The sequence below is a fragment of the Phalacrocorax aristotelis genome, chromosome 2, assembly GCF_949628215.1.
Source record: "Phalacrocorax aristotelis chromosome 2, bGulAri2.1, whole genome shotgun sequence".
NCBI classification, from domain to species: Eukaryota; Metazoa; Chordata; class Aves; order Suliformes; family Phalacrocoracidae; genus Phalacrocorax; species Phalacrocorax aristotelis.
In genome coordinates this window covers 27122880-27135123 of record NC_134277.1, presented here as the reverse complement: position 1 = coordinate 27135123, position 12244 = coordinate 27122880, and the positions used below count along the sequence as shown (strand labels likewise).

Below are 12244 nucleotides of genomic sequence, written 5' to 3'. Positions count from 1 at the left end.
CTGCCTGCACAGGGAGGGTCCGGTCGCTCCGGCGCGGCCCCCGGGAAAGGGCGCTCGGCCCCGCCGCCGCTTCGCCCCGGCCCCCCGCGGGGCAGCCGGCGGCAGGAGCGGGGAGCTGCAGTCACCCTCCGGTGCTGGCATCTCCCCTCCAGTGCTGGGCTCTCCCCTCTGCCCCCTCTTCACCACCGCTGAGGGGCAAACGCAGCGAGATCAGCCGGGTGTTCTGGCCCATCGTTGAGGGATTTCTCCCCTGCCACCTCCTGCTCCTCCTGGCTCTCGCTATGGTTCTCCTTTGCCTGTGCCACCAGCATCCTTGGGCTCTGTGCTCCTCTGCCCGGAAGCTAAGCCAGTAGCGGGTGGTTTGCATGGACACGTTCCTCCATACCTATGCACTGAAACTACAAATGGACTGGACTAATGGTAGGGGAAGGAACCGCTCTCAGGTCAAGTGTCCTGGCAGGTGGCAAGGCCACCGGTGGTCTTGCAACTTTTGCAAGTTGCATACCTAGCAACTTTTGTTCGTAGGTATGTCTGCAAAGAAGAGTTGCAGCTCTCTATAAGAGGGTGTCTTGCCTGACCTGCACAGAGCATCTCTGGAGTAATGGAGTTATGACAGGTGTTGAGGATGGCGTACCACCTGTAAGAGCAATTATGGGTTAAAAGAAGGAAGTAGGCCATTCTTCTCCTGTGGTTGCATATACTTTTGAGGTCTAGATTCCAGAGTGCTGTGCTCTTTGGAACTGGGTGGCCCCTCCATGCGTATTTGTACAGAACCCAACACCTTTGATCCCAGCAGTTGCTTTCCTACAAACCCAGCAGAGGCAGAATCTGCAACCTGTTACACTGAACAAAGCTGCAGGCCACTACAGTGGGCCTGTATGAGTCCTGTTATCTGGCACTTCAAAGGTCCCTATAGGCATTCACTCCTCCCTCCTTCCACTTCTGGCTTTTCCCCTTAAAGACATTCCTTTCTTCTCTCCCCACTCCCCACATGTAAGCAGCTCTCTGCAGTATGTAAGATTTACATCTTCCTGCTCCAGTGCTGCTCCTATAGTGCTCTTGGGGTTTGTATTTGTTTCAGTTTAGCCAGTTCACTAAAATAAATTCCTTTCCCTCTGGCTCTTATCCACCCCCTTCCCAGCTGTTGGTATGGAATTTCTACACCCCCATAATCTACACTGGCAGCTGCATCCCCAAACCCCACCAGCTGCTGGTCCCTGGGCCAGTCAAAGCAGGTGGAAGGAGCTGGCTGGCTGGCCAGGGTCTCAGGGTCTGCTGGCGGAGAGGTAGAGAGCGTGTGGTGTGGTGGTGGCAGGTGTAGGGTGCGGGAGTGATCTGAGGGTGGGCTCTGGCACACAGTTAACACAGTTAAGGTGGGAAGAACAGTTGCAGCTTGGTATCGATAACCCAGTAATGGAAAGGCTGCCGTGAGCTGTCTGCTGACATGACTTGCTCTGCTGATTGCAGTTAGTAAAGGACTTTCTACCACTTGCTATGCTAACTTTTACTCTAGTTCATATATTTTTAAAGACACTTACCCAATCTAAGTGAACTTCTTTGCTGCTCCAGCTGAATAAATACTGCACTGAGCTGCAGCACTGATGGATAGGTGGGTTTAGCTCAAACTTTGATTTGTGTGCATGTGCACAGAGGAAATGGAAAATATGGCAAATAGTATTTGCATGACAGCATTAATTTTGCTGCTATTGTTTAAAGCAGTATTTCAATGACTTCCTTTGCAATTCCAACAAAATGCAATGAAAACTAAAGGACATCAGTCTAGTCTTTAAAATCACGTGAGAGTTTCCTAATATTAGAAACATGTCCTTCTGATTTTTTTCTGAGAATAGAAAATGTATGTTGGTTTACTTTTTTTTTTCCCTACCAGAGGGACATAAACTTTATTATAGTTGCTGTACTTAGTAAGCTTAAAAGAAAAACTAAAAATGATGACATGTGTTACTAACAGTTGTAGCTATGAGATTCCAAAACACGGCACGTGTGTTCCATGGTGATGTCTCAGACTGTATCAGGGTTTATGGTTCAGGGTTTGTTGGTTTGTTTTTTGGATTTTTTTTATTTTTGGTCACTAAAGCATCCGCTTGCTCTTTTGCAAATGGGGATTCTGAAAAAAGGAACAGTCCTAAAAAAGGAGGGAGACAGGCGCCATTCATATCCTCCCAGAAGCCACCTAGGTGGAGTGGGGGTTGAATTTACTCCTCTTTCTTGCCTTTATGAAAAACAAAATTATGTCAGAAAACTAGGTCGTAAATCCTCCATGAGATAAGACAAGCAGAGAAGCCATGGAGCCCGTACAGGCTGTGGCTTCTTTCCTGCAGGCCACAGATTTCCAGGGCCCTGTATCCCAATCCCATCAACAGCAGCCCCTGCCTGAAGGACTGAGCCCCAACACCGTGGCTATAAAGGGAGCGGAGAAGAATAGGAGATCAGATTAGTTTATTGTTATCTATAGAAAGCACACCTAATTTGCAGCCACTCTTATCTCTCTTACTGTATTAAACCTGGAGTAAACACTAATTAATGTAACGGGTCGAATAGATTAGAGAGGGAAAGTATGCTGTTCGTTGCTTACCCCTTCCTCCCCCAGCTCATGCTGCATCACCCGGTGGGGTTAAAATCTACAGAATAAGGCAGGTCGTGATATTTTCTGAAATCCAGCTCTCCTTTGAACTAGCGAGAGGTCTCATCCCTACAGGCCCTCGGGTTTCCCAGCAGTCCGAGCCCGCTGGCGGTGCCTCGGTTTCCTCAGGCTCGTTAGGGTTACACACAACGGTACCAAACCGTGACCCGCTTTATGGGGTTAACCCTAGTGGCACCTGCGAAGCGGCCTGTGCTTGACCCGTCCGACCAGACTCTGCGGGAGGCTCCGGGGCTCCCTTCTCAGCGCCCTCTGCCCGGAGCCTCCAAACGGGGAGCGGCCGCCACGGGGGCGAGGGGGGAGAGGACTTTCGCTAAGTGACCCGTCCAGTTTTCGCCGTGATTAACAGGAAATGCTCTTGGAGCATCATCCCGTAAAGTGCAGGGTGGGGTGGGGGAAAGCGGGAACGGGACGTGACAGCCACGGGCCCCGGCCAGCACCCCGGCGGCCCCGCCGGGGACTCCCCACCTGTCCCCCGCTGCTCCCCCCGGCCGGGGGGCCCCCGAGGCGGCGGGGCGGGGGTCGGCCCGCGCCCCCCGGCGCCCGGGCTCACGCAGGCGCGCAGCCTGCCGCGCCCCGGTGACGGCCGGGTCAGCGGGGACCTGCTGCCCTGCTGAATCAGACCTTCCCCTCCCACCACATGCGCAAGGATGTAGGCGGCCCGGGGAAGCCGTCTCGGTGCATATAAAGCGCTGCCGTGGGGCCGGACAGCGCCGTTCGCTCCCGGGACCCCGCTGCCACCCGCTTGCCCGCCCTCCCGTCCTCCCGTCCGCCGCCTCGACATGGCCGCCGGCCGCCGCCTCCCGCTGCCCGCGCTGCTGCTGCCGCTGGCCTGCGCGGCCCTGGCCCCGCGCACCCTCACAGGTAGGAGCGGGAGCTCGGCGGGACCCCACGGGCGGCTCCGTGGGGCCGGGGCCGGGGCCGCCGCCGAGGTGGCTTCAGCCGCGGTCGCTGGTGTCTCCCGCAGAGAAGCAGCGCGCCTGCCTGCTGCCCCCCGACGACGGGCCCTGCCGCGCCCTGGTGCCGCGCTGGTACTACGACAGGTACACGCAGAGCTGCCAGGAGTTCACCTACGGGGGCTGCCACGGCAACGCCAACAACTTCCTCACCCTCGACGACTGCGAGAAGAACTGCTGGAGCATCAAGAGTGAGTCCGGGCACCGGTCCCGCCGCCCTCCTCAGCCCCGGGGGCCGACCCGAGGGGGTCCGGTTCCTCGGAGTGCCCCCGGGGTGGCAGGGGGCCGGAGGGGGCCAGGGGAGCTCCGGGGAGGCTGTGCTGCTCGCGGGATTTGCTTTGTACACTACCCGGTGTCTGTCCCTCCTGCCTGTTGCAGCTGTCTTACAGATGTCAATTTTACACAAAGAAACAGCAGTGACTTGTCTAAGGGGTGACACGTGGAGTTTAACTATTAATATTTTAAATGAAATTTAATATTATAACTAGTCAATGCATCAGATTCCTCCTGTAAATCTTATCCCACTTTATTAAAGAATGCAGGTAGTGGGACAAGCTGTGACTTGCCTTTGACCAGAGTAATAGTGTTTTGTCTACACTACCAGGTTGTTCAGTACGGAGAGCACGAAGGGTTGATTTTTCAGAGAGTGAAATTATATTTGTTGCAGAAGTGCCCAAATTGTGCCGGCTGGAGGCTGATGGAGGACCTTGCAGGAGTTACCTAAGAAGATATGCCTTTAACTTGAGCTCGATGCAGTGTGAGGAGTTCATCTACGGTGGCTGTTACGGAAATGGCAACAACTTCAGAGATTTGCAGTCTTGTGTGGACCACTGTCTGCCGGAGAAAAGTAATGGTTGTTCCAATTTTTTAATAAAATAGATGGTTTGAAAGAGATATAAAGATTATATTTTCTTTGATATTTTCCTCTGGATACCCATACAGTGGTATTTTTTAAGACTTCTGTGAAGCAGATATTTGTATTGTCTGCAGACTTTCATGTGGCAATTGTCTCAGCTGTTACTGAGAGAGCAAAAATGCTGTGTTAGTTTAATGTTGTGACCTTAAATATGCCCACAGCTACACCCAACCGATCTCTTGACTTCTAGAGAGCTGTACATGTGTAATCGGGAGGAAACTAAGGTTGGAGATCTGTGTTGAGGCAGATGTATGAGATGTAGGGGCAGTCACGTTCAGGGCAGTGATATCCCATTACAAAGTAGAAGTGCCTTTCTAAAATTTAGGCCTGAGAGATGGTATTAGGTGGCTTGGGTTTTTAGCACTTGCCAGCTCAACTGATAAAAGTTTTTTTTGCCTGACATGACTCTTCACTGTCTCTCCGTACGAGCTTTAAAGAAGAGAGGTGGTAATTACGAGCAGGTGACTATAGCTATGTGTTGTCATAAACACCACTTTAATATCCAGTGCAAGATAGGATCTTTGAAGAAGAAACATCTACCAGAATGTATAAAAATTGTCACTGCCTAAGCGTTATTAGTGCTTGGTGAGACAGTTATGTTTGGCTGATGACAGGTTGTCAGTGTTTTCTTAGGTGAATGCTGAATTATTTTTAATTTCTTTGTTGCACATCCAATAAATTGATAAAAGGTCTCTGACAAGAAAAGTAAAATTTTGTTAAGGCAAAATGAAACATGATTCTTGTGAGGAAAGTGGTGCGTTTTGTACTTTTTGCTGCAAGCGGGCAGGATTTGCTGCCAAATTGATAGCAAGGATAATCAAAGTAGTGCCTTTTTCTTCTACAGAGGTAGTTTGACTGCAATTATTGTTATATTCTGATATATATGGAATAAGATTTCTGGTCAGACTATGTAAATATCTCAACTGTCATATGTTTGGCACCACAAATAGGGAAAGCTGATGAATTTCACTTGTGGGATAGTAATCCTATTTTCGGTGACTGTCTTGCTTTCTCAAATTCATAACTCTCAGGAATAAGATGGGAGTCACTGAAGTCATCGGTAACAGCCACATCAGTTCAATGGGAACAAGAGCTGTTTAGCCACAACATTTTTTGCAGGGTAAATTTTAAGCCAGGCGTAGAGATTACATTTATGTAATTTTGCTTTCTCTCGCTTTCCCCCCCCCCCCCCTTCTTTTTTTTCAAGCTGGTCCCTTGCTATGCTATAGCCCAAAGGATGAAGGATTGTGTTCTTCTTCTGTACCTCGCTATTACTATGACAGCAAGACTAAATCATGTAAGGAGTTCAAATATACTGGCTGTGGTGGAAATTCCAATAACTTCGTTACTGAAACGGATTGCTACAATGTCTGCAGAAAAGGTAAATTTTTTTTTGTATTTTATCAGTCACAAGGAGATAAAGCAATCCAAATACTCACCTTGGCTTGTGACAAGTGTATACTTTTTGCATTTTGGACTCTGTTTTCAAAGGCAGAGAAAATTGAGACGCAACACTAAATTCTTCTGACAAGACCAAAATGGTGTGAGGTGGTCACACCATTTTTGCATGGAATGTAGAGAAGGGCACACAAAGAGACTAATTAGCTTACTAGAGCCCACAAGGAATGTCTTCAAACTGTTCAGTACCAGCATGAACACTAATTAAGGTCTCATTTTCTTCCAGGTATTTTAAAGTAGGATTAACTAAATTGTGAAATGAATATACTTTTTTCCGTTGTATTTTCAGCAGTTACCATCCTCCCTTGATTCCCTGCTGCCTGTTCCCATTTTCCCTTCCCATTACTGAAGATTTCTGCCTCATCAGTTGTGCTGAGTCAACTCTTTTTGTGGCCGTGGGTAGAAGGATTGGGAATGATAACTGATTTTTCTTAATGGTTTTATTCAAATCAGCTACCGGCTGTGCTTTTAAGTCAAAACAGTTGTGCTTTTACCTGCAGTCCGATGTTCATACCACCTATTGCAAGTTTTAATACTCTACTTTAATTCATTTGATATGTAAATCAATGAGAGAGAGAAAAGCATAATCGTGTGTTGATCCCCACAGCACTCAGGAAGCAGGCACAGCACAATACTTTAAAAATTGATACTAATGAGAAAAAAATGTAAGGCTGTATGTAGCATGTACATTGACTTGACCCTGGGGGAAAAAAAAAGCCAAAAAGTAGCTCTGTTTTAAACTTGAGATATGCACAGGTCCAAGCACTTCCATATTTAACATGTGCAGTTAGAAGGCTTAAGTTAGGAGATGATTCTTCAGTTCTGGTCTGGAAATGCAGGGCTGGGACAAGGATTGCAGCCTGAGCACAGTCCTCAGAAGTAAAAATTATAATTTTTACTTCTAATAAAGTAACTAATCTACCAGTTAGTCATGGCAGTAATATTTCTACGGATGACAAGCCTGAGTGTCTCTCTGCCATTCTAGTATTGTAAAGGAGTCTTTAATAGCATGCTAAGTCAATGTGAGGTGCTTGTGATTATCTAATTTGCACCTATTACTACCTGGGAAATCGTAGGGACAGGCTCCAGCCTAAGCATGCAAAGAGAGAGAAGGAAGGAAACTGCCTCTTTGGCATCTCCCCTCTGTGCTCTGTCCCTGCCTACACCCAGCCAGAGCCACCAGGGGGTTCTCCCTTCCGCACTCTTTTTGTGGAAGAAAGAAGTAAGGAAATGCTGTCTGTCTCGTACCTAGAGCACCAGATAGCCAAACATAAAGGATCGTTTATCAGCTTTTTCGCTAACTTGTGGATTTTGCAATTCAGGAAGGCTTGGTACAATCGAAGCCCATAGTTAAGGGCATAATTAGTGCTAATTAATGTTGCACTATACGTATTCATTTCTATAGCTTGGGAGCGTACAGCAACGTTAAGCAAAGCTTTAAGGCAACTTAAGCCACTCCTTTTCTCCTGCTCCCGTAATTCCCTCCTCAGCATCTTTCCTGTTACCTTTTGGAATTGCAGGCTGAATTCAGTTGACCTTCCCTGTGCAAATATGCAACTGCTGTTTGAATTGATCTATAGCTTTTGATCTGAAAAGGTTTCTGATTAATTTCATTAAAGAAGTTTATAGTGGAAAAGAAAATAAATGTGTTGGGGTGACAGCAAAAGAATTGGGAACTGGCCACAGGGGCTCTGCATGGAGGTAAACAGCATAAAGACAAAAGATTTCCAGTCAAGCTTGCACAGTACCTGTTTTCTGAACTGCATTCACACATTTCTTGGGGCCTTTGTAAGTATTCCTGGAGATAACCCTGACTGCCTTTGGCCACTCTGCAGCTTCTGTGTGAAATGCAGTTCTGTGTGGAAAACCAAATCATTTTACCTTTTAATTTCCCACAAGCACTGGTTATATTTTGGACTTTGCCCCAGTGTTGTTCAGAGAAATGTGGTAATAGTTGAGTTTGTTTTTTGTTCAGATAGAGCAGTGTGCTTACTTCCATTCTGCTTTCACTGCAGGATAGCTAAAAAAGACTTTGATGCTCAATCAGGAAAAGAGCAGCAAAGTAGGACTCCAGTGCCAAAGGTGGACACACTGAAAACCTTAGTTTGTGAGAATAGGGTATCCGGAACACATTTTACAGTTTCTGATATGTTTGCTACTATTGGATCAACTGCTTAAACAGTATAACATGAAAAAAAAAACCAAACCAGACAATAAAGAGTAGTAACAGTCTTGCCATAGTTTCCCTAATTGCTTCCTCTGTTTTCTTAGCAGGGACTCAGAAACCAAAAATCAACAAGCCAATGAAAGAATTCCGCAGAAAAGTAATGAGAAAACTGATTAAAAAACCGCAGACGTATAAGCCGAAGTCTTAAATCTGATATGCACTTGGATGCTTGAAACACCTTCTTTTGATTCCACTTTCTTATTTTGTAAGATGATTTCCACAGTTTTATACACTGACATAGTTCTATCAGAACTGCTTTTTATTTCCAACTTACTTTTTATAAAGAACTGCATTTAACAGAAGAAGAATAAACCTAAGTTTGGTTCTTCTGTTCTGTTGTCTTTGCAGTAATAAGCAAAGCCAGGTATTTAGATTTCCATGTTTTTATGGGCGAATGTTACTACTGCCTTGGGAGAATATTTCAGCTGTTAACAAATCAATTAAGATTTGAGGAATCAATCATCTCTTAGTATAACTAAGGAGACTACAAAGCTGATCTCTACCATGGGGTTTTTTGGCATCTTCTGCTTGCCAAAGAAAAGGAACCCTTCAAAAGTGTGTTCAGAGGTTTATTGCCCTGCTGTTTTACATACTTTGGTACTATCATTTAAGTAGACTGTCCTTTACAGTTATGTTTATAGTCAAGCCTTTCAGAAGCCTTCATAACAGTAAAAGAAGTATGAACTTAAATCTGGCTCATCCCACAAGAGAAAATTGGGAACAGAGATACTTTGATAAACACTCTGACAAAGGCAATGAATAAGCTACTTGAGTATTAAAATGAAAGTGTAGCCATTACTTTTTCATGACATTTGAAATTTCTGCTAAGTTACCCTTCAGGTCCTCGTATGGCATAAATCAGCATATTCTTGTTTGTTTGTGTTAATGGAGCTACACTGATTACATCTGCTGAGGATCTTGATATGTGTTTATCCAGTGGCTGTTAAAGCAGAAAAACAGAAGCTTCTGCAAATCTCACATAATTCCTCTTCTGAGGCACTGTTGTATTTCTTATGGTAGATTATGCCTATGGTGATATTATTGCACCTTCTTTTATGTTTTGTATTTGAGCCATGTCTGAATTTCCATTAATTTCACCAACAATATTTTCTAAATACAAATTTATAAGTAATGTTAATAAAATGTTTTTTGAGGAAAAAAGGGAGAGCTTGTTCTGTTGTATGCTTCTGTTAATGATCCTGAATGAGTTGTATGCACCAATACGTGTAATGGAACCTATTATTTACTAATTATGACTCTAGCAGAGTTTAGTTGTCTCTTAAATCATTTCCTTATGCTGTGGTCTTTATTTGAAGAAAGCCAGTAAATTGCGTTGATGTCATTCATCCCCAGCAGTTTTTATGGCTCAGCTGGTTCTCCCTAAAAAGCTGCTCTCAAAGGGGTGCTTAGTTAAGCTGATTGTCTGCTGCTGGGTCTTCTTTTTGATGTTCCGCTATCTGAAGAGCTTTTGTGGGGGTAGCGGGCTATTTGCTTGAAATGACATTGGCTTTCAGTTAGAAAATTTTAGGTGTGTGCTTTATCCCCATTTAGGAGAGGGAGCATGATGGGAAAACTAGTCAAGATTTGTTTTTCTCACTGATTTTTCTCTCACTACTGGATTTTCAATTAAAGCAGTTGGCTGTGCTTGCCATAGTCTTTCCACCACTCCATTTCTGGTTCTTGATCTCAAAAAGCCTTCTTATTTCAATTAATCATCACTTCATGCAGATGAATGAGCACAGTCTGTGACAGAAAATCGCAGGTAACTAGTGACAGACTTTTGAGTGTTTGTCCCATACCAAACCTTTTCTCTGATAACCAGCCTTCAAACGGAAACAGAGCCAGTCTAACCTCCCTGGGGGAGGCAGGGCACACCACACTACCTTTGCACACTGCATGTGTCCTTTCCCTTGGGCTGTGAATTTTGGCCATGATGCTTGGAGCAGCAGCCCAGAGTGTCCCTCTGAATATTTTTTAAACGTAGCATTATCATTTGGGGCACCCCAGCTGCATTTGTTGCAGATTTCTGACCATGGCTTAAAAAAACCACAAGCCCTTTTTGGAAGTCAAAGTTTTTTACCTTAGAGGACGGTCATCTTTTAACAGCATCACTGTGGGGTGTAATCTCTGGTAACACATTTGAGAAATGGACTATCGCTTCTTGCCTCTCTGGGTCTTTATAGGAATATCTTGGGGCAGGATACAAAAATGGACCCAGGATTTAAAGGGAGCCCAAAATCTGAGAGCAGCTCCATCTCACTTTATTTTTTTGGTGTCCGAATTGGGTGCCTGGTCACACATCATGACATAACCTGGACAATGTGATACCCAGATAGTGTCCTGGAAGGGATCCAAGGGTTTGATCATCATCTGCTCATGCCCACTCAGGGGCTCAGTGAGAGCTTTCTTGTTCCAGGACGCAGGAGTGGCCACTGCAGCCCTTTGTAATGTGGCTGTTCCACATGCTTTTTCTTTTCTTGCATAAAAACATAATTCAAAGTCAAAGGGCTTACTGCTAGGGTACTCAGTGAAATATCAGAGGCTTGGGTTTTAATCCCTTATCTACCTGTTATCACACAGGAATTTAACCTAAACCATCTGTAATTCTTGCAGGGTTTCCTAGTGAGCAGCCTGTAGAATATTAGAGGACGGGGGTGGGGGGGAAGAGGAAGAGGGGAGGCCATGGAAGTTTGTTTCAGTCCTTTAGTGAAGGTATTCCACTTTGTATAAATTGTACCTTCTTTTCAGGTAAATGCCTTAATCTCTTTTTTTATCTACAAAGAATTTCAGCTGCCACTGTACTGCTTTGCTTCACGTTCTGACATTAATATCCCTGCAAATTCCTGTGGCTTTGACTAATCTAAACACTTCTCTATCATTTACAGCATTTTATATGACTCATGACTTACTCCCTTTTTTAGTTTGCTGATGAAACAACACTGGCCCAAGGTTGGGTCAACTGTTAGCATTTTGCCACTTTGAAAATTAATGCAGCCCATACCATCCTGCAAATTAACTTTTATTACAGTAGCCAGTGTCCAGCAGCTGGTATCGTGTGTCACAGTGCCAATTTCTACTGGAGAGGAGGGAAGCAGCGATTATAATCAGTTGGGTTCATCTTGTCTTGCATAGGCAAACTGCCACTGAAACTCATGACTAGTGATTTGCATGGGACAGTCATACCTGCTGCTGAACAGTGGTTGCTGAAACAAGCAGATTTGACTGAACTCCATTGCAAATAACATCACTGCTTTTTAACTTTCCATTGCAACCCGTAATTCCAGTTCTTTTCGTAGTGTTATCTTATGAAGAACTATATCAAAGACTATAAAAATGAAAATCTGTGCTGATTCCTCATCCTTTGTGGCAACACTCAGGGAATTGCTTTATAAAGTATTTCAAAAGTTGTAGAGTGGCTTTGTCTTTACATTTCAGTAGAATTCTAACTATCAGAGAGAGAAAAGAAAAAAAATCCGTGGGGAAACAGGTAATTTTTTTTATTGGCAATCTAAATGATGGCAAGCAAAATTTCACCGCATCTATTTTAACAGTGATTGGCCCTGATAAAAGGCTTTCTCACAATTTCATACTTCAGCAGCAAAATAGCGATGAATTCAGCTTGTATCCCTGGTGTCAGATTTCTGACTGCCACATGCGTCCCTGGTCCTTTATTGATTCTTGTCATCTGAGGAGATGGAAAATGTGGAACATTTATTTAAAAAAAATATTATTAGACACAGTAGGCCACATTAAAAAAAAAAAAAAATCACTGAAGTTGTGTGTCAGCTCACGGGTGAAAGATTGTGTCCCCAGGCTTGAAGTCAGCTATACTGCTGAGGGCAGCAGTTCTGGATCCAGGCAGTGACAAAAAAATCTGTTCTACTGGATAAACGCAGTCCAGCTACAGCTACATGAATCTGGAAGAACCACATTGCAGATGTGCCAGAATTATTATGCATTTACATTAGTGTTATTGAAAGCAAAATCTGCCTCATTATCTTTCTAGAAAGCTTTTTATTATTATGCGT

At 44.8% G+C, this 12244-nt stretch overlaps 1 protein-coding gene across 2 annotated transcripts; it reads left to right on the top strand.

Annotated features, from left to right (window-relative positions):
• Positions 1-3285: 3285 nt before the first annotated feature.
• TFPI2 (tissue factor pathway inhibitor 2) lies at positions 3286-9377 on the top strand. Of its 2 annotated transcripts, none has more exons than XM_075082846.1 (5): positions 3286-3523; positions 3627-3806; positions 4283-4462; positions 5739-5912; positions 8261-9377. In XM_075082846.1, exons 1-5 carry the CDS (start codon positions 3442-3444, stop codon positions 8362-8364), a joined length of 720 nt encoding a protein of 239 aa, XP_074938947.1. In that variant the 5' UTR covers positions 3286-3441; the 3' UTR covers positions 8365-9377. The 2 variants fall into 2 exon arrangements, with proteins under 2 accessions (XP_074938947.1, XP_074938948.1); XM_075082847.1 differs by having other exon boundaries at positions 3347-3523; positions 8264-9377.
• The last annotated feature ends 2867 nt before the right edge of the window (positions 9378-12244 follow it).

What these genes read in the sequence shown, in the direction of transcription:
- TFPI2 (XM_075082846.1), top strand. Translation starts at nt 3,442, where the DNA reads ATGGCCGCCGGCCGCCGCCTCCCGCTGCCCGCGCTGCTGCTGCCGCTG. An exon ending in GAACTGCTGGAGCATCAAGA is followed by an intron (nt 3,807 to 4,282) that starts GTGAGTCCGGGC and finishes TATTTGTTGCAG; the next exon opens with AAGTGCCCAAATTGTGCCGG. An exon ending in CTACAATGTCTGCAGAAAAG is followed by an intron (nt 5,913 to 8,260) that starts GTAAATTTTTTT and finishes CTGTTTTCTTAG; the next exon opens with CAGGGACTCAGAAACCAAAA.